Below are 24,345 nucleotides of genomic sequence, written 5' to 3' on the forward strand. Positions count from 1 at the left end.
CCATCCAAGGCCACAAGGGGCACACTGTGGCAGATCATGGCCTGTGGAGAGTTCGGGTCACCTGCCCAGCATCTCTTCCTACCTGTTGTTATTAGAAAGCTTATTTTACCCAGGGAAACTTCACTGGCCCCCACATCAGCTACCAGTCCCAGTGGATCATGGGAGGCTGATTCCAATCAGATTCCTGCCTGGACCGGACCTGGGCCTGCCTGACCAAGGAATCAGAAGACCTTTGCTACCGCGATGGCTCCATGGTGAACCTGTCACCCAAGATGGGTCAGAGTCAGCAAGCTTTGAAAGGAAAGCCCTCTCTCTTTTCCTGCTGGGGTTCAGACTAAGGCTTCCTCATGGCACAACAGGGCTTATCAGAGGAGAGAAACTGGTAAAAGTGAAGCAAACACCTATGAAAATAAAACAGAGTAACGAGGAGGCAGAGAGATGGGTCAGGCCTCCCTGTGATCCATCCCTGATCTACTTGCGTCAATTTCACCCTTGAACTTTCTTCTTGAGCCAACAGGTCTTTGCTTTCCCTCTTCCAGATGGGTCTTCTGTTCTTCAATCAGAAAGATATCCAGGATAAATGAGAAAATAAGAAGTGCTTGTCATGGTTTGGACCTGGAATGTTCCCAAAGACTCATGTGTTGAAGATCTGGTCCCCAATGCAGCCATGTCCAGAAGTGGGGCTTTGGGGAAGTGGTGGAGACAGGAGGGCTCTGGCCTCGTCCATGGATTAATTCACTGACAGCTGAAAGGACTCTTGGGAATTGGTGGAAATTGTCCACAGTGAGAAATGGTTGGTGCAAGTAAGTCACTGGGGGTATGCCTGGAGAGGGTATTTTCCTTTCTTTCTTTTCTTTTTTTTTTTTTTTTTTTGGCACTTGGGGTTGAACTGGGGTTGGGGTAGGTACCACTGAGTGACATCCCCAATCCATTTTATCTATAATATTAATACAGGGCCTCACTAAGTTGCTTAGGACCTTGCTAAGTTACTGAGGCTAGCCTTGAACTTGTGATCCTCCTGCCTCAGCCTCTTGAGTGGCTGAGATCACAGGCGTGGACTACAATGCCTGGCAGGGAAGGGCATTTCTTAACCTGACCCCTTCCTCTCTTTCGCTTTGTTTCTTGCTGCCATGAGTTAAATACTTTTCCTCAGCTAGGCCCTCTGCCATGATGTGCTGCCCCACCTGGGCCCAGAACAATGGAGCTGGCCAACTGGGAAACCCTGAGCTAAAATAAATCTTTCCTCCTCTAAGTTGTCTTTTTGTTACTTGTCAAAATAATGAATACTTGACTAACAGGTTCTAAATCCCAAATTATTTTATTTAGTCTCAATTGAAGATCAACCTTTTAATAGAAGGAATTGAAAGAATAAAGACTTCTAATGTTGTCATTGCTTTGAGCACTTTGCTAGTACAAAGCACTATGCTAGACAGTGACACTTTGTCATAAGAAAGTTTGAGAGAACCTCAGCCATACAGGAGGGAGGTAGTGCCAGGTGGGGGTAGAGGCCCTTTCCTGATTCTGACCTTCTGCGTCTGGTCATGATAAATGGATTCCAGCTTGCTGGGAGTTTTCCTGCAGCATCCCAATTGTGAACTAATGGTTCATGGTCCCCAGTGCCTGCCCTTGGGACTATGTACTTGCTTTATTCACCTGTTGTGACAAACTGAACTTGAATTCATTGATCAACCTTGGAATAGCTAAACTAGGACCTATAACTTCATCGATCTTGTCCTCATCAACTCAATTGGCATAAAAGACAGACCAGGCAAGGTATGCTGCTGGGCACCTGAAGTCGTATCTACTTGGGACACTGAGGCAAGAATATCATTTAAATTCGAAAGTGTGAGGTCAGTCTGGGCAACAGAGCCAAACGCCTTAAGTTAGGAAAAATATTTTTGTTCTTGCATATATCATATAATTAGAAACAATTATTCAATAAAACATTTTTTAAACTTTTTCAATTCACTTCTTTGTTTTCGTCTTCTCTTCAATCACATAAGATGAACTATAATCATCCTGATTTGGAGGGTTGGGGAGGGGTACCAGGAATTGAACCCAGGGACACTCGACTCCTGAGCCACATCCCCATCCTTATTTTGTATTTTATTTAGAGACAGGGTCTCACTGAGTTGCTTAGCACCTCACCATGGCTAAGGCTGGCTTTGAACTCATGATCCTCCAGCCCTAGCCTCCCAAGTCACTGTGATAATAGGCATGCACCACCACGCCCAGACTAATCACTCTAATTTTATAGAGGAGAAAGGATCAACAGCAGTAATTTAGTGGCAAAACAGAATAGGTGGTGTGCAGTTCTTTGGCAATTAACAAAAAAACTTGCATTCAGTGCAGTCTTGCCCAGCCCCTCCTCCTTGGCCTTTACCTAGGTGTTACTCCCTGCATGCTATTGAAAGCAATCAAACTTTGGAACTCTAAATTGACTTGTTCTGTGAATTTTAAGAGAGTGTGGAAGACTTTAGTGCATTTTAAATTATTTCTAATGTAATTACTCTATTGAGTAACTCAGATTAATTTACAATTGGTATGTGGTTAAGCTTCACTGCATTTCCACTGGTGGTAATAAATAACCACTGTCGTACACACAAAGACATCCCATAAGCACACAAGGGCTGCTAGTATTGTGCAGCATCCACCTTTCATTGCTTTTCTTGATGTGCTTCATTTTTCTATACTAAAGACTATTTTCTTACCTTGGATTTTTAAAAAGTGGTGTTGTGAACAACTCGTGCTAGTATGGTAGAGTTGTATTTCAGAAATGCACTGAAGAATGCAATCTTTCAGTAGGAAAATGGTTGATGAAAAATGTGAGGGTGCTTAATACATTACCCTCGATGTGCTGTAATAAAAAGCTCCTTCAGAAATCTATGGACAGGGGCTGGGGATGTGGCTCAAACAGTAGCACGCTCACCTGGCATGCGTGCGGCCAGGGTTCGATCCTCAGCACCACATACAAAGATGTTGTGTCTGCCTAAAACTAAAAAATAAATATTAAAAAAAGAAAAAGAAATCTATGGACAGGCCTGGGGTTGTAGCTCAGTACTACGGTGCTTGTCTAGCACATGCGAGGTACTGGGTTTGATCCTCAGCATGACATAAAAATAAATAAATAAAATAAAGAAGCCAGGCATGGTGGTGCATGCCTATAATCCCAGCAGCTCTGGAGGCTGAGTCAGGAGGATCAAGAATTCAAAGGCAGCCTTAACAAAGGCAAGGTGCTTAGCAACTCAGTGAAACCCTGACTCTAAAAAAAAAAAAAATACAAAATAGGGCTGGAGATGTGGCTCAGTGGTTGAGTGACCCTGAGTTCAATCCCTGGTATCAAAAAACAAACAAACAAAAAAAGCACACTATATCCATCTACAACTAAAATAAAAAATCTTTAAAAAAAGAAAAAAAAAATACCTTTGGCCAGCTAATACCAGCTAGAGACCACCCATCTGTATGTTAGTGGCTCTAAGCACTTTAAAGTGTTTGGGACATCTGTGATTTGGAAATCAGGATGGAGGGTCATAGGACAAACCTTGAAAACTACAGTGGTTGGCTCTGCTGGAAAGAAAGTTGAAAGAAGTCAGGAGTGGGCTGGCCCAGAGGCCCAGTGGGAAGACGCATGCCCTCCTCTCAAGTGGAATGGTTTCATGGTGCTGTCATTTGGTGACAGACTGCTTAAAGATGTCAGAGACAACACTGGCTTGAAGCCATGTTTTTCAAATTGTGATCTTGCATACATGCAGTGATGCTGGTGCACTAAGAATATTTGGAAATTTCTAGAGATGGCTCTACTTGCTATTGAGCCTGATTCAAGATGATGACGATGATGATGATACTAATAATGATGATAACAATGACTGATTGAGGACTTGGTCTGTTCTAGGCACTGTGCTGAATGACATGCATTATCCCACTCAGTCTTTACAAAAACCCACAGAGGTAGAGACCATGATGTCTCCATTTTACAGATGAGAAAACTGAGGCACAGAAATGAGCATGTCCAAGGTCACAGAGTTAATTAATGGTACAATTGGAACTGATCTAATTCCAAAGTACACACTTTTTATTTTCATTTTTCTTAAATTGGGGAAAACAGATAAAATCCATTATTTTTACAATTTTAAAGTATACAATTCAGTGGCATATAGTACAATCACAATTTTGTTAACTATTACCACTATTTTCAGAACACTTTCATTGCCCTAAAAGAAACCCTATATTTAACCCTGTGTTATTCTCCAACATCTCCTAGATGGTATCTCGCCCCTGGTATATGCCCATTCCGGACAGTTCTTACAAATGAAACCATATGCAGCCGTTTGCTTCTGGCTTCTTTCACTTACTGTTTTCAAGGTCTGCTTCTCTTTTAGCATGTTATGTTGTAGCAACAATGCTTCATTCCTTTTGATGGCCAAATAATCATCTGCTGTACCACATTTTATATATCCATTCATTGGCTGATGTACTTTTGAGTTGTTTCCACTCACTGGCTATTGTGAACACTGTCTTTGTATACTAGTACAAGTTTTTGTTTGAAAAACTGCTTTCAATTCTTTTGGGTAGAAATCTGTTGATTCAAAAAGAAAATGAATAAATATCTTGAAATCTTCAGTCATTCAACATATATTACTGAGAACCCACTGTATAGCTGCCAGAGTGCCAAGCCCTGAGAAAACAAATTGCAACAAATGAGACAAGAAATCATTCTTGACCTCCTCAAGAATGACAGTTGAATAAATGAATAAAACATAGACTTTTGCAATATTTAGGATTAAAAATTTCTTTTCATTTGCTGTTGAAGGTTAAGTCAAAAGTGGTCAAGAAGCACCTGAGCAAGATGCTCTAACAGGCTGTTTTTGGAGACAAGGAAAAAAAACACAACTCAGAATAACTTCAACAATTCATGCATTGATCATCTTATATAGTAATGTCTGAGGTAGAGGGGTTCCTAAATGAGCCAAGTCAGTGGCTCAACAATGTTGAGGACCTAGGGCTTATCCATCCTATTGTCACAACAAGAGGCAGCAACTAACTCCAAGCACTTGTCCTCCCCATTCAGTAAGGACCAAAGTGCAGAAGTGGGAAAGCTTTGGGAAAGATTTGGTTTTGTTTTGTTGGTACTTGGGATTGAACCAGAGCCACTTTACCACTAAGCTACATCCCTAGTCCTTTTTATTTTATTTTATTTATTTTTTTTATTGTTTTGCAACAGGGTCTCAGTAAGTTGCTCAGGGACTTGCTGAATTGCTTAGGGGCTTGCTTGCTAAACTGCTGGGGCTGGCCTTGAACTTGTCATCCTCCTGCCTCTGCCTCTTGCACTGCTGGGATTACAGGTGTGCACCACCTAGGGATTCTTTCTTAATTCCTGTTTAGGTGCAAGACAAAGTTTACCAGAATACTTCCTCTCTACTCTGTTCTGCCAGATCTGTGACACAGATTATTCCTCAGCAATCACTGGCAAGGGAATGGAATTACAATAAATGATTTAAGGTTAATCAAGATTGAAGCTGGAAGGAGCCCCACTTCCCCTGGGGCCTACAGCCACCTGATACCCGAACAGATTAGAAAATGTAAGAGGGAGAGAATGACTGTAGCATGGGCAGCCAAGAGTACCTGTGCCTGTGTAAGATTTCCTGGAGGAAGTCCAATTTAGCATTCTGAGCTCCAGGCCTTAACTGAATATTTCAACACACACACACACACAAACCTCAACATGGCCAGGACTGAACTCACGATTTTCTCTTCCAGTGTTCGCTTTCTTTGTGACTAGTACTCCCAATTCCAAGGCCCAAGTCAGAAAAAATAGCCCTCCTACCCCGTTCCTTCTTCTCCATCGCGCATACACGTAGGCGCGACGCCAGGGCCGGCTGATAGAAGCTCCCGGACAGCTCTTGAGTCCACTCACTCTCTTCACTTACGCTGCCATCACCCTAGTCCGAGATGTTATGGTCACTTCTTCCCCGGACTTCAGCAACCATCTTCTGCTGGCCTCCCTGCATCCTTTTGACCCCTTCCTCCAATGGGATTCCTTCACATTAGAGGCCTCTTCAAATGCAAATGGGCTCCTGCTTCCCACTAGCTTCCCACGCTCCCACAAGGGAACAGGTAAGGCCCTGCCCAAACTCTGGGCCAGCGCGGCTGAACTCCGCCGCTCTCCCCGCCGTCCGCACTGGCCTCCCTCCTGGCCCCTGTCACTCTCAGCTTAACCGTCACTTCCTAGGGGAAGGCCTCCTGCAGGCCAGGTCCCTGCGCCGTGAAGAACCCTGCCTCCTCTCCAGCGCACCTTCTTTCCCTCTACAGCCTGAGGTCCGGGAAAACACGGAGTGGGATCCCTCCGACACCATCCCTGGCGCACAGTACGAGTTCAATACGTAGCCGCCAAACGGCTAAAGGAATAGCCACCTTCAACGACGTGTGGCTGGTAATGAGCGCGGAGACAGTCCCGGAGGGAACGCGTAGCGACGACCCGCTCGGCGTCCGAGCCGCCGGCACCGCGGCCCCGGGTCTCCCTGGTAGCTCCGCCCCGGCCCCGCCCCCTTCCGAGTCTGAGGGGGCGGGACATAGAGGTCGCGTGACGCGACAGCCGCGGGCCGGTGATTGGGCGTCAGGGCGCATTGGATGGGGAAGGGGGCGTGTCTTCGCGCGCTGATTGGTTGTCGGAGGACGATGGGGCGGGGCGGGCCGCGGCAACGCCGGGCGGGGGCCCGGAGGGCCGGGCAGGGCCGTGCCGGGTAGGGTAGGGCCGGGCAGGGCAGGGAGGGCGGTGGCAGCAGCGGGATGGGTCCTCGCCGTCGGCTTCGCTGAGTCTCGCGCGCGTGGGCTGCCCGCGGCGGGCCGCAGTGCCGCGGCGGCATGAAGGGCGCCCTGGGGAGTCCTGTGGCTGCGGCCGCCGCCAGCGCCGCGATGCAAGAGAGCTTCGGCTGCGTAGTGGCCAACCGCTTCCATCAGCTGCTGGACGACGAGTCGGACCCGTTCGACATCCTGCGCGAGGCCGAGCGCCGGCGCCAGCAGCAGCTACAGCGCAGGAAGCGCGACGAGGCGGCGGCGGCGGCGGCGGCGGCGGCGGCGGCCGCCGGTGGCCGCGGGGGAAAGAGCCCGGCTGGGGCCTCGGGTCACAGGCCCGGCGCGGGCGGTCGCAGGGAGTCGCAGAAGGAGCGCAAGAGCCTCGCTGGAGCGCCGCCGGACAGTCCCGGAGGTGGCCCGCAGCAGCCCGGTAGGCGTCCGCCCGGTCCGGCGCCCGAGGGAGGAAGGAGAGTGAGGGGTCATCGCCTCGCTGTGAGACGGGTTCCCTGGGGAAGGGGCTCGGGCGGAGATGGGCGGGGGTGAGGGTCGCGGGGCGGGCAGGCTGGGCGAGGGGTCGGGCTCACGTCCCTCCTGCGCTCTCCGGACCCTGAGCGGAGAGGGTCTGCGGATCCTGCAGCTGGGCCTGCGCAACTCCGGCCAAGTTGCTGGGGCGCGTTGGGCGCGAGCACCGGGCACTCCGCGGGCTGGAGCCGGCAGGATCTCCGCCGCCCTCCGCCCAGCCGCTGCGGGTTGCGGGTCGGGAGCGGCGGAGAAGCCTGATGGGAAGGAGGGGGCGCCGCCGGCCTCGCGGATGGAACGGGAGCCGCGCGGTGGCCGGGCTCGGCTCTGTGACGGAGGGGCCCCGGGCGACCGTGGCGGGCTGCCGCGGGGCCCGGCCTCCGCGCGCTCTGCGCCTCTGCCGGTGCTCGTGCGGCGGTCCAGTGCCGCCTGGAGTGTTGGTGGGATGTGTAACTCGTGGTGGACGCGAGGCTGCTTTAGGGAAAGCGCATTTAACCTTCCGATCAGAAGGAGCAAGTGCGCTCCCTGGGCGACCGGAGCGGCCCCGCGCGGCTCGCGCGGTGCTGTCCGCAGCCCGAGGTCTCACTTGGACTGCGTCAGGGCCTGGGTTGGCGGGCCTCCACCTGTGTCCTCCGTGCTCCTGAAATAAGGTAGTGGGCCTGCGGAAAGAGTGCTTGGAAGTGAGTTACAGAGTCAGCTTAATTGGCATATTCCTGATAACAATTGTGCATCCAGCCCAGGAGAAGCTCCTGGTCTAATTACTGGCTTTGAGCTTGCAACTAGGTGATGTTTACCTTTGTGAGAAGTTAAGTTCAGAAACGTGCTTGAGCATCATCAAGTCAGTACAATAAAGATGTTGAAAGTTGTAAAAAAAAAAAAAAATGCTATTGGATACCGCAGTGTCTGACCGTATCAAAACAGTGAGACCAAATATACTGCACGTTTTGTATTACGCTCTATGTTTTTCTCAAATTCATTTAGATTCATAGGAATAACAGAATTGAGGAAGATCATGCTTTTTAAATGTATTTTTTAACAAATGAAAATATGCTAAAAGAAGTGTGAAACTGCAGTTAGTGCTTTTAATGTATTGATTTTTAGCCCTTTTAAAGTTCAAAATGTATTTTTATTATGAAAAATTCAAAGTCGCAAAATGTATGAGGTTAAGTGAAACCCCAATTTTTCCTACTGTTAGCACTGTGCATTTATATGCATAAATTTATATGCAAAAATGTACAGTGTTTTCTATATTTTTCTAAACTTAAATGATAGAAACTGGGTTGCAACCTACTTCTTTCGCTTGACATTGTAATCTAGTACACACGCTTATAGCTTTTTTTCCTGTCAGTTGTTCAGTCTAGGCAGTCTGGCTTTTGAGCTCTTTATTAAAGATCTTTAGTTGATTTTGTGGTTAGAATGGAATTTTATCATTGTAGGTATTTTTCAAGAATATGTAATTTCAGGAGCAGACATCTCATTAATTTCATTTATGTAGTTACTGTACTAAATTTGTAGTGGGTGTTAGCCACTCTCAAGCGTTGGTTATTAATAGGAACTGAGCTTTTCTACCCTCAACATTTTAATTTTGTTTGAATGTTACAGGTGGAATGCTTAGTATAAATATCAAACAGGTTTGACATGTAATAGAAACATTTATTAATCTCAAAAAATTGTGAAAGTTGTAAGATTTGTCCTAGAGAAACATTGGGTTTTTGTATCCTGGACTGTCTAGTGATGTGCATAACCCCTTGGGCTAAACCTTGCCCAGTAAATTTGTTCTTGAATCGCAAGAGGCTGTTTAAGCTTTGCTTTTTCCTAGTCTTTCAAAATGGTCTTTGAGCCAAAGCTCAACTTTATTTTATAGTAAATCTTAATGTAAATTTCACTGTGGTCTGTTTCTCCTGTGGGCTTGGGTTTACATAAGTAATCAAAATGCATGTGCCAGCCTTTTATTGGAAAGGGCTGGTAAATTGCAGTGTTTGCAGTACCTACTTGAAGCTGCTGATCCAGCACAGAAAGACAAGCGAGGTGCAGTTGCACTCTTGATCCCTTAGAACGAAGTGGCAGGGAAAAAATGTTTGCTGGTTATCTTTTCCTCTTTGCATTTCGGAGGGAGAATGGAATGTTTTCAGGGTATTGGTAAATTATCCTATCTTATTAAGTAACCAATTGTATTGAACAGTTTTCAATTTATATCCAGAAATGTTGGAAGAGACTATCATAAAATGTGTAATAAATGTAATATTTTAAGTTTTGGATGGTAGAGTCCAAATTTTATTGATATAGTTAAAAAATAACTTAGAGAAAGTGGAAAGTAGGTGGAATAAACACCCACATGCTTCTGTAGTTGGATGGGAGATGTTTTTCTTCCTTTCTTTTCTATTTTCAGTTGTAAATAGACCATTATTTTATATTTAAGGGGTGCTGAGACTTGAACCCAGGGCATCATATACACCAGGCAAGTGCTCTACCACTGAGCCACAACCCCAGCCCCTCTTTTTTTTTTTTTTTTTTTTTTTTAACTACAGGTTGCAAATAGGGAATCTGAAGCTGAACTAAAACAAATTAGGGGAAAGTATTGCTGTTGACAAATGTGCTGAGGTCTGTCAGGTCCTGGGTAGACCTTTTACATTTCGATTTGTTAGTTGATATTCATAATGATAATTTCTCCCTTAAATTTCAAACAGTTGTTCTAATTTTGATCTCTTGATAATGTATGTTTCTGCAATAAAAGCTTAATGCTCTGTTTATGATAGCGTCTTTCCCATATCCTAACCATGTCACAAGCTTAGATTGTGACCTCACTACAGAATGCAAATTGGATTCAATATTTCTAGTATTAGGATATTGAAACCATAGCTGATTACACTTAGATCTGTCATGCAACTTTTTACACTTAAGAAAAATAAAGTAGTAAGATGTGCTGGGTGTGGTGGCATTGCTGGGAGGATGAGACAGGAGGATCATGAGTTCAAAGCCAGCCTCCCCAACTTAGCGAGGCCCTAAGCAACTCAGCAAGACCCTGTCTCTAAATAAAATACCAAAAGTTGGGGGGTGGCGAGATGTGGCTCAGTAGTTAAATGCTCCTGGTTTCAGTCCTTGGTACCAAAAAAGTAGTAAGTGGCACAGTTTTGTGTTACTGATGTCACAGACATGATTTTTGCTTTAAATAAGATCTTATAATATTTACTTGTGTCTAGACCATAAAATTTAGGTAGGGAATGTTAGTGGAAAATGCAATATGTGTATGCATATATTTCTCAAGAATTATAATGTGTATCTAAGTGGGATGAGAATTTAGTTAAAATACACCCATTAATTTGAATAATATTTAATGGCTATAGAATCATTGTGAAGGGTAATTTCTACCAAGAAAAATCGAAGTCACCATAATACAAATTGTACATCGTGTTTGAGAGAAGACCTTTTGAATGCATGCCACAGCAGATAATCATTCTGGAAAGTGGTCTACTATGTGACAAAGTTCTCCACAACGTGTTTACCAAGTATTAGGTGACTTCAAATACAGACTTTGGTTAAAAATTTTAAAGCATCAAAACCAGAGGAGGGGGCTGGAGATTTGGCTCAAGTGGTAGCGCGCTCGCCTGGCATGCGTGCGGCCTGGGTTCGATCCTCAGCACCACAGACAAACAAAGATGTTGTGTCCACCAAGAACTAGAAAATAAATATTAAAAAAAAAAATTAAAAAAAAACCAGAGGAGGGTAAGAAAGGGAGAGGAAAGAGAGGGAAAGACAAGAGCTGCCCCAGTATCCTGTCCCCCTGCCCCAGGGCCAGCTGGACTTTGAGTGCACAGAAGGGATGCCCTCTGAGAGCTCTCTGGCTCCTGAGAGATGAAATACCAGATGGGCTCATACTTGAGAGCTGTGGTGGCAACTGTATAAATCCTGTCAGCAGAAAAATCTGTTTTTATTTTGAAAACACTCCAAAGTGTGTAAAAATGAAAATCTTAGTAGCCTGTGATTAACCGTAGTTGCCCTTGGCTATGTGCAGTTGGAAATCTGAAAGTACAATCTGGAATGTAGTATATTTCCCCTATAATATTTTGGATGGGGCCTATGATCATGTTTTGGTAAAGTTGATTTTATGAAATATAGTTTATTTAGTGAAGCAAAGCAGTAGCTGTGTCAGAGTTGCTGTGAGATGCCTATTATTATAAGGAGGCTTGTGTGGTTTATTTATCTAATACTTTCTAGAATACAAGGGAAAGCATGATTCATAGCAGTAGTAAAGTTTTATCAAACAGTAGTAGCGTCTCCAGGTGCAGAGCTGCTCATCTGTAATCCCACCCCCTTGGGAGGCTGAGGCAGGAGAATCACCAGCATAACTTGGGCAACTTAGCAAGAACCTGTCTCAAAATAAAGAACCAACGGGCTGGTGGTGTGGCTCAGTGGTGAAGTTGCCCTGGGTTCAACCCCTCGTGGGCTCCACTCTAGGCGGTGGTTATCAGCACCTTTTGTTCATAGAAATTTCCCAGGCTGGCAGGACTTTGGGGTGACTTTGATTTCTAGGAAAATGAGAAGTACCTGTTGCACTTCCCGCGCAGGCGCTGTGGTGGGCGCTGTGTTCAACTGTGCGCCCTGATTTTCTGCTGCAGGCCAGAAGCGAGCTCCGAGGAGAGGGGAGCAGCAAGGATGGAACGACAGCCGGGGGACAGAGGTGACGCTTGATAGAGCAGAGCGGAGGCCCTACAGAGAATACCGACCCTATGAGACCGAGAGGCAGGCGGACTTCACAGCCGAGAAGTTTACAGATGAAAAGTACGTACTGCGGCCCTCCCAGCGTGGGGACTGGAAGGACCTTCAGGAAACGTCCCTTGGCCTTTCTGTGGTGGCCATCCTGGGGTTATTTTGTCAATGCAACTGAATCAGATCAGGTGACACGTGGGGGATCTCCCATGGGTCTCACAGATGACCTTAGATCATTGCTCAGGAAATGATGGGTCAGTTGCTGGAAAGGGAAGGGCTGGCTGGGGAGGTGGCTCAGTGGTAGAGTAATGGCCTATCATGAAGGAGGTCCTGGGGTCAGTCCCAGCATAACCCCCACCCCCAGAAACTGGTTTTGGTAACTATGAAAAACACTCTTATGAAATTACATGGAGTGTGTTGAATTGGTTAAAATTTCTTTTACAGTTCTAGGCTTGGGAGCTGATTTGGAGCTAGGGGTATAATTACGATTTTGATTTATCATTGCTAAACAGATTTAAGCAAATTCCTAGCTCCCTGGGCAGTCAACAGGCTTTTGTGATGAAGTTTGAAGGAAAACCTGATATGACATGTAATACTGATCTCTGACCCTGTATCTTCTCTTGGGAGTACTCTGAGGTAGAAGGTGGTCACGGGCTGGTGCACTCTTGGGTCATTCCTGAGGATGGCAGCACACAGGCGTCCGAGCCCCACCTGTACAGAGTGGCAATTATGTATGTCTTGCTCTCGGTCCTAGTAAGGTGAGTGCTTGCTGCCTAAAGTGCCTAACAGAGTTTAGGTTAAAACAGAGAAAACCAGTGAATCACATTTAAAGGGAAATATACTCATCTGTCAGTATCTCCCAGAGATTGGCTCCTGGATCCCCAAGGACACCAAAATCTCTAGACAGTAAGGTTGCTTTTATTAAAGGGTGTAGTATTTGCAGTGAACCTACACACATCCCCTTGTATACTTTAAATCAGCTCTAGATCACCCATAATGTTCAATATAATTTTAAAAGTTACTGTATTTTTTAGAGAATAATGTCAAGGAAAAAAAGCCCATTATCTATTCAGTTCAGATGCAGTCTTTTCCCCTAAATTTTTAATTACTTTTTATACTGAGGTTTGAACCCAAGAGTGCTTTACCACTGACCACATCCCCAACCCTTTTTATTTTTTATATAGTGATAGGGTCTTGCTGAGTTGCTGAGGCCTTGCTGAGTTGCTGAGGCTGGCTCTGAATTCAAGATCCTCCTGCCTCAGCCTCCCAACCGCTGGGATCACAGGTGTGGGCCACTGCGAGACAGTGGAGGCCACCAGGCTGGAGAGAGTGACAGAAAGGCTTGATATGCGACCTTTTTTTATTTTTGCTGATAACTCAAATTTGTTGTGAATGGCCACAGTCTACTTGTCTATGAAAAGCCTCTTGAGCTACTTAATTTTTGAAACATTTATTTTTTTCCCCCTCACATCAGAGATTTATTCTGTGGAAATAAGGAAATTATAGTTCAAATGCACAAACCTGTTTGCCGCCTCCTTTTCGGTGGTAAGAGCATGCAGCCTTTAAAAAGGATAAAGTAGATCTCTATGTATGACCTGAAAAGATGCCTAGGTGAGCTAGTACTCACAGGTAAAGTGGGACATGGGAGCGTGGATTCTTTCTTTTAAAATATTTTCAGATTGTGCTGGGGATGTGGCTCAAGCGGTAGCGCGCTCGCCTGGCATGCAAGCAGCCTGGGTTCGATCCTCAACACGAAATACAAACAAAGATGTTGTGTCCGCCGAAAACTAAAAAAAAAATAAATATTAAAAAATTCTCTCTCTCTCTCTCTATCTATCTTAAAAAAAAAAAAAAAACTCTTAAATGAGTTGTCTATACACATGGTTTCCATGTCTCATTTCCTAAAAAAAAAAAAAAAAATTCTGATTTACAGAAAAGTTGCAAGAATTATACGAACAGTTCCCATATGCCCTTCATCTAGATTCCCACATATTAACTTTTTACCACATTCATTCTTTCTCTGCACATTGATATGCGCATGCATACACATAGATACACACACACACACACACACACACACACACTTTTTTCCTTTATCATTTGAGAGAAAGGCATATTATTGTCCCTTTGTCCCTAAATTATGTATATTTCCTAAAAAATGGCATAGAGGCTGAAGATTTGGCTCAGTGGTGGAGCACTTGCTTGGCATGCATGGGACCCTGGGCTCTAGTCTCAGCACTGCAAAAACAAACCAAAACACATGGTATACAGTTATCAAACTCATTAGCATTGATACATGAGTACTGTTATCTCATGCCCTAAATCATGTAATCTACAGACTTTGCTCAAATTTCCCCAATTCTCCTAGCAAGGTACTTTTAGCCAAAGAGAACATATTTCTGGTTCAGGGTCTAGTCCAGGAGTGTACATTGTGTGTCATTGACTTTAATCTGGAATAGCTCCTAGTCTTCCTTTATCTTTTATGAACTTTGTATTTTCAAAGATTGTGGGCCGGTTCTTCGTGTAGCACATCCCAAAACTTCAGTTTGTCTGATGCTGCTCAGGGACAAGGTTGTGCACTTTTGGCAGGAACTTGGAAATAGCGTGTTCTTCCTGTATGTCCTATTAGGAATATGTAGGGCATTTTACTTTCAAGGAAATTTGAATTTTTTCATAAGTCCTGTGATATCAGAAAAGATGTTCCCTGGTTTCTTAAAATATACTCTTCTGCTTAATAAAAGTCCATAAGATCTTTAACAAAAATAGTCACTTTAGACAATTCAGGAAAAAAAAAAAAGAAAATTATAAAGAGAATTAAAACCACCTATTTTGCCACCTAATATGATTACTCCTAGCACTTTAGCCCATTTTCCTGCGCCACCGTGGTGCTGGGGGTCGAATCCAGGGCCTGGCACATGCCAGACGAGTGCTTTACCACTGAGCCACATCCTCAGCCCACTTCCTCTCTTATGTACTGATCTACTTTGATGTTAAGAAGATAATCATGTACGTTGAGTATTCCATATTCTTTCTTTTCCTCTTGACACATCGGCCTTCTCTTCTTGGTCAGTACTTTTCCCTGCTCTGTGCTTGCTGTGTAATATAACCCTTCCATAGCGTTAGACCTTTACTCAGCGTCCGGGCCTCTGCCTTCTAATCCATCGACCCGTCGAGCAGCTGAGGGTCTACGTCAGCAGGTCCCTAGATGGAGCCCTGGAGGTCGGGGCCCCGTGGAGTCTGTAGCAGAGGCTGTCAGGTCTCATCATGTGTCCAGGTCAGGACCTACCTCACGCTTCAGTGCAAGGTGGGACAAGGTGGGACAGTTGTTCATGTGACGGCAAATAAAATATGTGTGCAGTGGGAGAGCTGTTGAAAGTGACAAATCACCATCCTCTAGCCTGACAGTTTGTCATCAGTCATGTGAGAGCATTCACAGCATTTTCTCCAAACATGAACATAATAAAGTTGGATTTCTTAATTTAATATCGAAAACTAGTATTACCTGGAATTTCTATGATACATGTTTATTGGACAGAATTATGGAACCTTGGGACTGGAGTTGGGCTCAATGGCACAGTGCTTGCCTAGCACGTGTGAGGCACTGGGTTCTGTTCTCAGCACCACATATAAATAAACAAAATGAAGGTCCATCAACAACTAAAAAATATTAAAACAAACAAAAAAGTAATTTTGGAACCTTGCTAGTCTTGAAAGCCTATCTAAAGTCAGCCCTCTCGATTTGTAGATGAGGAAACAGGACCCAGATTTTCAGCAGTGCGTGTGCTGGTGGTGGCAGGTGGCGCGTGTTTTTTTCTGCCGAGACAGCGCATTTCCCCCGGGAGTCTCACCATGAGCAGTTCCGGGACTGACTCCCAGTGTGTCTGAGCGCCTGAGCTGAGCTCCGTCACATGGCACACGTAATATCTGGGAGTACAACTGTGGTTTCCAATGCAGTAGGAATTCTTCCTTAGGCTCCAAAAAACCTTAATTGAACTCTTAGAATATAGACTATTAAGAAATGTGTCTGCCACTGTCTGGATATATTTTCGCTCTTCCTTTACTGCTAGTCATTTGAAGTCAGTTCCAGTTGTGAAAGAGCCACTACTCAGATGTTTACTACCTTTCCTCCCCTAAATAAGCTTAAGAAAAAAAGATGTGGTACAGTATACCCATAAAATTCACCCCGACGTCCCATTCTGTTGCATTAAGTACATTCCAGACCTTTTCCACCTTCCATACTGAACCCCTGTGCCATTAAACACTAACTGATCATTCACCCTCCATGAACTTCAGTCTCTTTATCTGTAAAACTGGTACTCATGTCTCATTAGGTGTGTTAGCCAGCTTTCCCTTACTGTAACAAAATAACTGAGATAATCCAGGTATTTTTTTTAACATATCCCCAGCCCTTTTTCAAATTTATTTATTTAGAGATGTGATCTCGCTAAATTGCTTAGTCTGCTTTGAACTTGTGATTCTCCTGCCTTAGCCTCCCGAGCAGTTTGGATTATAGGCGTGCACACTGCACCCGGCTCAATCACTCTTATTTTAAAGGGTTTGGGGTGCTGGTATGGTTTGTGGATGTCTGTGAGTCAGACCCGATTCCACCATATGCTCTCCATGTATGCTTTCGCTCTTCGTCTCCTCTTAATTTGGGGGTAGACTTTTTTCTTTTTATTGGCTTTTGAACTTCCTGGCTAAGGATTCACTTTTACTTTCTTTTGTTACTGTTTTAGAACCCTTCTTGAGACACTGACTGTAGTTTAGAATCAGGTTTTATAAAGATTTCTACTTAAGATTTGGCTTGGGGTGGGGGAGGTGCAGACCCAGAAGCCAACGTGGAGAGTTAGATGTAGGATCCTGTTTCTTGTGAGAGATTGGCATAAAAGTAACAGTTGATACTTCTGTGTTTCTTCTTCTTTTTGAGTAAGGAAAATTGTGAGTTTTGATTATTTTACCCACTACCATATAGTGACTTTTATTTTTTTTTTTGGTATGGGGATTGAACCCAGGTTACACTGAGCCACATCCCGAGCTCTTTTTATTTATTTACTTTTTATTCTAGTTGTTTTTTTAAGACAGGATCTTGCTAAGTTGCTGTGGCTGGCTTTGAACTTGCGATCCTACTGCTTCAGCTTCCTGAGGTGTCAGCCACTGAACCTGGCTCTAATGGCTTTTTTTTATTTTAATTTTTTAGTTATAGATGAACACAATATCTTTATTTTGTTTATTCATTTTTATGTGGTGCTGAGGATTGAACCCAGGGCCAAGGTAAGCTCTCTACCACTGAGCTTCAGCCTTTCTAGTGGCTTTTTAATGTAATATTTTATCCATGAAAGTAGGCTGCTAGTGCAGGTATTTAAGTTACTAACACCAATAGGTTGCTTGATGCCAGGACAAGTAGTTTGTTGTTGCTTTAAATGTTTTAAAAATCCTAATTAAAAATTTAAAACTTGGGGGATGGGAACCGGAAAGACAGGGGAATGAATCGGACACCACTCTCCTGTGTTCATCTGTGCGTACAGGACCAGTGAAACTCTACTCATGTCCAACCACAAGAATGGTGAGTCTGGGCTGGGCTGGGGCTCAGTGGCAGAGAGCTTGCCTCACACGTTTGAGGCTCTGGGTTCCATCCTCAGCACCATATAAAAATAAGTAAATAAATAAAGATATTGTGTCCATCTATAACTAAAAGAATATTAAAAATAAAGAATGGGAAGTTGTACTCCATGCAAGTATGATATGTCAAAACATACTCTACTGTCATGTGTAACTAAAAAGAACAGATAAAAAAATTGTATGAAAATGTTAAAAATAGGGGCTGGGGTTATAGCTCAGCAGTAGAGCGCTTTCCTCGCACATGTGAGGCACTGGGTGTGTGAGGCACTGGGTTCGATCCTCAGCACCACATAAAAATAAATAAATATATTTAAAAATTAAAAATAAATAAAGACACCACATTTAATAATAAAAAACAAAATTAAAAAAAAAACTTATTAACCTTTATAACAACAAAAAAGATGTGGTCCTTTCCTGCGGGAGCCTCAGGTCTGGCGGAGGAGGGCGGGTGTTGGCGGGTGGCAGGAGGGAGTGGAGGAGTGGCATGGGTTCTCTTACCTGTGCGTTAGGGACTGTGGCAGGAGCCAGGGTCAGCACAGGTCACGTCTCTGCTGGGCAGGAGATGTCCAGCTGGAGATGTCCAGGAGGCAGCTGGCCTTGTGGAATCGGGGAGGCCCACGTGAGACAGGCCGGTGGCATCGGTGAAGTCACGGAGGCTGTGAGCAGGAAGGGAGTGGCACGCGGTGGCTAAGCCAAAGAGTGCGGGGCGCGCTTCTGTGCTCACAGCGGGGTGTGACCTGGAAGTGGCTGCACTGAGAAGTGGAGGGGGTCGGAGGAACGCAGGACTTGGTGCCACATTTGGGTGACTAATGTTAAAGAAACGATTTTTTCAAGGACAGTTTGGGAGAGGAATCCAGAAAGGTCAGAGGGAAATGGCACACGGAGTTAAGCCAGACGGAGACGATGGGGTCTAGCACACAGGGCTCCGCTGGCCTTGGAAGTTCAGGAAGCACGACAGGGTCCAAGTGTGCTCCATGCCCGTGCCACCCACTGGCTGTGGGCGAGGGAGATCTGGGGGGGCATGATGTAGAGTCGGCCATTTGTCTTACTGGATGAGATCAGTAAGCGGAGACCAGCACGGGGACAGGACGGAGCCTTAGAGTCTCCTTAGGGACCAGGACGCCCTGCGCAGTGAGTTCGAGACCTGTCTGGGGTCTGCACTGACCCCCACTCAGCAGCTCTGTGTGACCTTGCCTTGAGCCAGTCACCTGCCTGCTCGGCGTCACTCTCTTCGGGTGTACATCTTAGATTTGCTTGTGAAATTCCACACGTGAGGTCTTCAGAAGGACCCCAGGTGTGGTGGGCACACAGTGAAGACAGGATGGCATTTTATGCCAGCCACCGTCCTTTCCAGCGTACCGGAGCCAGGATGTCCTTCTGGGATTGTTTTCTCAAACAGGTTTTAGACCTTCAGTCCAGTTCTGCAGGTTGTACTGAACCCATGTCTTCCAGACCAGTTGACAGGTTTGACCGAGACAGACCTCCGAGAGGACGCGGCGGCCCAAGAGGGGGCATGCGGAGCAGGGGCAGAGGTGGTTCTGGGAGCCGAGCTGTCGACACCCTTGACCAGAGAGGGAAGCGGGATTCTGAAAGATTCGCTGGGAGTGACAAAACGTGAGTCTCCCTGAATGCCCCTCCCTGCGCGGCACTGGCAGCGGGAGCGTGGGTGAGCGCTGTGTGGTAGCGCTCAGTTGGCTTCCGCTAGTGTCCTGTGGGCTCTTGTGGGAAGCTGACTCTGGCACATCTGTGACAGTCGGCCTTCTGTGACTTGGACCTTGACTGGAGACAGCTTCCAGCTTAGGGGATATCCTTTCTTCCTCCAGGGCTCTCAGGACTGAAGGCAGCACAGGTGGGTGTGGAGTCCGCACCTGGGCATCCGGTAGAGACGGCAGGTGAGTTGCAGACGTGTGCCCTCAGGGAGCCTCCATTTAGATGGGGACTTAGGGATCTTCCTTTGCTTTTTAAAGTTTTCTTTGAGAATGAAGTCCTCTTGTGCTTCATACTACATGTCTTTAAGTAGAGACTGATTCTAGGCTTTGTTTTAGTGAGACAGCTTGTGTGTGTGTGTGTGTGTGTGTGTGTGTGCGTACCGAATCCTGGAATTAAACCAAGGTAACTTTTTTTTTGGAACTGGGGATTGAATCCAGGGGCACTTAACCACTGAGCCACATCCCCAGCCCTTTTTTAAATATTTTATTTAGAGACAGGGTCTCACTGAGTTCTTAGGGCCTTATTAAGTTGCTGAGGCTGGCTTTGAACTAGTGATCCTCCTGCCTCAGCCTCCTGAGCTGCTGGAATTATAAGTGAGCACCACTAAGCCCACAGGAGATAACTTTTAAAACATGTTTGCCAGGGCTGGGGATGTGGCTCCAAGTGGTAGTGCGCTTGCCTGGCAGGCGCGGGGCACTGGGTTCGATCCTCAGCAGCACGTACAAATAAAATAAAGATGTTGTGTCCACTGAAAACTAAAAAATAAATATTAAAAAAAAACATGTTTGATGTTTCGTATTTAGGTGTGAAACTGCTCTTAAAGATCTGTTACTTTATCATAGTCTAGCCAGACAACTTCATGACAGATGACCCTGTGTTTGCTGGTGCACATGTAGCGGTATATGTGCATATCTCACCAGCTCTTGGAATTCCTGCATATTCCGTGTTTTTCTGTGACCTTCCAGAGACCCTGTAGATCCTTGATATTGTATTTTCGTTTGTAAAATCATTTGCAGGTTGAAGCTCAATCACAGGTTTCTCCTGAGGCGCATGTTGCCTTGGGTCTGTGCCAGTTTTACTGGGTCGGGTGGGTGCTTGGTTTTGCCATCCTGGTGCCAGCAGAGGGCGAGGAGGAGGGAGGTGCTGTGTCGCAGGGTAGTGTTGCTGGCTAGCTTTCCAGATGCCTGCAGGCTGGGGGGCACCTGTTCTGCTTTTCTTCCTTTTACCTGAACTCATTTTTCTTGAATCACTGTCTTGTGTTTTTAAAAACGTGTTTTAAAGCTAAATCAACCAAAATTAAAAGATCTGTCACTGAGATTCTATGGAACCCAAGCACCTTCCAAGTCATCTAATTTACCTACCACCTTAAAGTCACTTACGCTGGCCAGTGGTAGATGCCAGCAGCAGTGAGTAGAATCAAAGAGGAGATGCTTTCAAACTGCAGCGACTGAGCCATTTCCAACGTTACTGGTTCTCTTCGACAGTTTAATAGTGCGAAAATGGATTTGCTGAAAATGTTTTTTTTTCCATATGTAGCAATTAAAAAGTATAACAATTGTTAATTGTCTGTAATGCTGCCTTCCAACTGTTTTTTTTTTTTTTTTTTTTGAGGGGGGGATACCAGGGATTGAACTCAGGGGCACTCGACCACTGAGCCACATCCTCAGCCCTATTTTGTATTTTATTTAGAGACAGGGTCTCACTGAGTTGCTTAGGGCCTCGCTTTTGCTGAGGCTGGCTTTGAACTCGACATCCTCCTGCCTCAGCCTCTTGAGCTGCTGGGATGACAGGAGTGCACTAACGCACCTGGCTGCTTTACAAAGACTGCATTACATGGCTGTCGAGTAACATTCGTCTAAGTGTGGAGTCGACTGAATTTGAGCTAGGTCGGTTCCGTCCTTCTGTGAAACATTATGCACAAACAGGCATTCCTGCCTAGTGTAACGAAGTTCCAGTGCAGGTGTGGGCCCTGGGCTGTATCTTTCTTGTACTGAATTCAACATTGGTGATTTTTTGGTTTTGTTTTGGTACCAGGGATCGAATCCAGGGGCACTTAACCAGTAATCCACATCCCTAGTCCTTTTTATGTTTTATTTTGAGACAGGTCTTGGTAAATTGCTGAGGCTGGCTTTGAACTCGTGACCCTCCTGCCTCAGTTTCCTGAGTCACTGGGATCACAGGCATGTGCCACCATACCCAGCTTGGCAATTTACTTTTAAGAAAAAAATATTATTTGTCAAAATAAATTGTAGCTGATTTTGAAACTTGTTTTGTAGTTTTGGTCAGATGGTTCCATAAGAGCTATAGGCACATTAGGTTTGTTTATTCATAAAATAATTTAGGTCAACACAAGGGGGAGACCTGTGATTTTTCTTTTCCACAAAATTATAATTGCTTAAGTTGAAGAAATGCTGATTTTTACAGAGTCTGGTTTTGGTATTATTTCTACTTTTTCTTCCCTTTATCTTTGAAACCTTTTTATGATCTTTAATTTTATAAACTGCCAGTAAACCTGTTTTTTTTTTTTTTTTATCCCCTTGGTTTGTTCTGTGGCCAAGGGAATAAAGAGAAAGTTGTCCTTGAGCCCTGCAGCTGCTGGTGGGCCTTAGGGCTACTGGATGCTTAAGTCAGGGGACCCCCGGGTTGTGATATGTAGCTGTGGGTTCCTGAAGCAACCTCTACGAGCAGACCACTGCTGTGCCCCTCCCCAGCATTTCATTTAGGATCCTTTTTTGTTTTTTAAAAGTAAAAGATAATCAATCAAATTTTAAAAAACAGGTTTTAAAACTTGATCATAATTGCTTGGAGCTTAGAATTTAAAAATTATTTAAATTGAAATAATCTATTATTACAATTCAACTTATGTAACTTATTTATTTTTATACTTATTTGATTGGTATATATTTAGTTGTAAATGGACAATACTTCTATTTATTCATTTATTTATATGTGGTGCTGAGAATGGAACCCACTGCCTCACACATGCCAGACAAGCGCTCCACCACTGAGTCGCAGCCCCAGCCCCTTAACTTAAACTTTTAAAGCCCCCATGAAACTTTTTTCCCTGCGGTAGGATTAAAAAAAAAAAGAAACCTGGGTTCTGTCTGTAGACTGTAAAATACTTCTAATGGACATGCAGTTATAGCAGTTTACTGAAAGCGAATTTTCTTTTGCTGGGGCTTTTAAAAATAATGCTCAGATAGGATTAATGTTCAGACAAGATGTGAATTGAAACCCAAGCTATTTTCCCTCACGGGTGCATCTGGAGGGAACGGCGTAGAAAGCCAGGTTGCACAGTGCTGTTTCCAGAGCAGTTGTCACGGTCTGTCTGTAGTCACACCTGCTCAGCTTGTGGGATCTGTCTCACCTTGTTAGCATTTCCAAATAGTTTGATATGGAATAATCTTATGTTTAATAAATCATTTAATACTTACAGTTTCAGAATTCTTATGGCTCCATTTAATAAATGGAAAATACGAGTTTTAGTGGGTGTAGTGGTGCAACAGCCGAGGCAGGAGGATTTCGAGTTCCAAGCCAGCCTCAGCAACTTAGGGAGGCCCTGCCTCTAAATAAAGAATAAAAAGGCCTGGGGAGGTGGCTCAGAGGTTAAGCAAACCTAGGTTCAATCCCCAATTCAAGAAAAAAAGAGTTCTGAATATTTTTTCCTAATAATTTATGTTTTTTAAAATTTTAGATCATTCACAGAATCCTTTTTGCCAAAGAACTTTAGCCATTTTGCAAGTCATTTACATGGATAAGCGATTCAGACGTTCCTTCTTTGGTTTGGGCGTGGAGGCCTGTGTGTGTAGCTTCTTGAAGAGTGCGCCCTCGAGCAAAAGGACATGAGCTTGTGTCTCTGTCTCAGATACAGAGAGCGACGTGTGCCTGTACCCTGTGAACAGAGGGCTCTTGCTGTTTTTCAGTGACGCGGAGCTGGCTGCCCCGATGGAGGAGACGGCGGCGATGCAGGAGTCCCAGGGCCTCCCCGAAGAGGAGTCTCCAGCCAAGTAGGGGCTTCTTCTCCCTCCCTTTGGGCCACAGGCCCATTTCCTTGAGAGTCTGGCCTCGTCCCATCACAGAGGGCTGGCCTTGTTCATTTACTCAAGGGAGCGCGTGTCACAGAATGTCGTCACACGTCTTTTAGGGCACGAGGCTGAGGAGCCTGTCCTTGGTGACCTTGCCGTACGTGGCATGGCTTGTGGACCTGCAAGTCACCAGGAGAAGGTGCCAAGGGCACCTACCGCTGTGTCCTCCAGTGCGGGCCTGGCTGGTTCTCTGTGGAGGGTGTCACCTGGCACAGGCTCTGAGTCCCACCTGCTTTGCTTGAGGTGCCTGGGTCACTTCAAGGTTGCGTTTACGTGCCTTGTGCTGCTTGGATCCAGTTCTTTAGATATGAACTAAATTTCAAACAAAAAAACCTGGGTTTCCTGTGTTGTCTCAATACAAAATCTGTTCTTACTGACTGAACCTTCTGGAATTTATTAACTTTTATTAGGTTTTCTTAGTTATGAAAGAATCCCCAAATTTATAGCGTCCAGTTCTGATTTCTTAGTTCTGTCACAAGCTGCCTAATGAAGATTTATGACCCTTAATATTTCTTTACTTTTAGCTCTGCATAAAAATGATGGGAAAGTTTATATAAAGCAAGTAAGGAAGGTCCCTGTAATTTGTTCTGCTTAAAGCCTTGTCAGATCATAGCCATTCCAGGGCGTGCCTACCTCCTCCCCCTCCACTTAGACCCCCAAGATGCCACACGTCATTCATGACCGCTCGGGACGTGATGTCGGGGGGCCTCACACCATCCAGAAGTTCCCATGCTTCCTGAGCACCGTTCATAGCAGGGCAGCGCATCAGTCTCCCTGATTATCTCAAAAACTTTTTTAAAAACTACTTGGTTGAATCAACACCAAAGTATACATCCTCCCGGAGTGTCCTGTGTTCCCGTCACTTCTCTCCCGCCCTCTGCTCTCTGTCACTACGCATTAGTTTGCAGTTGTC

At 45.0% G+C, this 24,345-nt stretch overlaps 1 protein-coding gene across 1 annotated transcript in view; it reads left to right on the forward strand.

The window, feature by feature from the left end:
• Positions 1-6,773: 6,773 nt before the first annotated feature.
• Habp4 (hyaluronan binding protein 4) overlaps positions 6,774-24,345 on the forward strand; it is a 34,117-nt gene continuing 16,545 nt past the window's right edge. Inside the window, exons 1-5 of the mRNA XM_076836769.2 lie at positions 6,774-7,222; positions 11,928-12,090; positions 19,090-19,251; positions 19,461-19,529; positions 23,271-23,354. Coding sequence (XP_076692884.2) covers positions 6,862-7,222; positions 11,928-12,090; positions 19,090-19,251; positions 19,461-19,529; positions 23,271-23,354 — 839 coding nt within the window. The 5' untranslated portion in view covers positions 6,774-6,861. The remainder of the gene's footprint in view (positions 7,223-11,927; positions 12,091-19,089; positions 19,252-19,460; positions 19,530-23,270; positions 23,355-24,345) is intronic.

The sequence above is a fragment of the Callospermophilus lateralis genome, chromosome 17, assembly GCF_048772815.1.
Source record: "Callospermophilus lateralis isolate mCalLat2 chromosome 17, mCalLat2.hap1, whole genome shotgun sequence".
In the NCBI taxonomy this organism is placed as follows: domain Eukaryota; kingdom Metazoa; phylum Chordata; class Mammalia; order Rodentia; family Sciuridae; genus Callospermophilus; species Callospermophilus lateralis.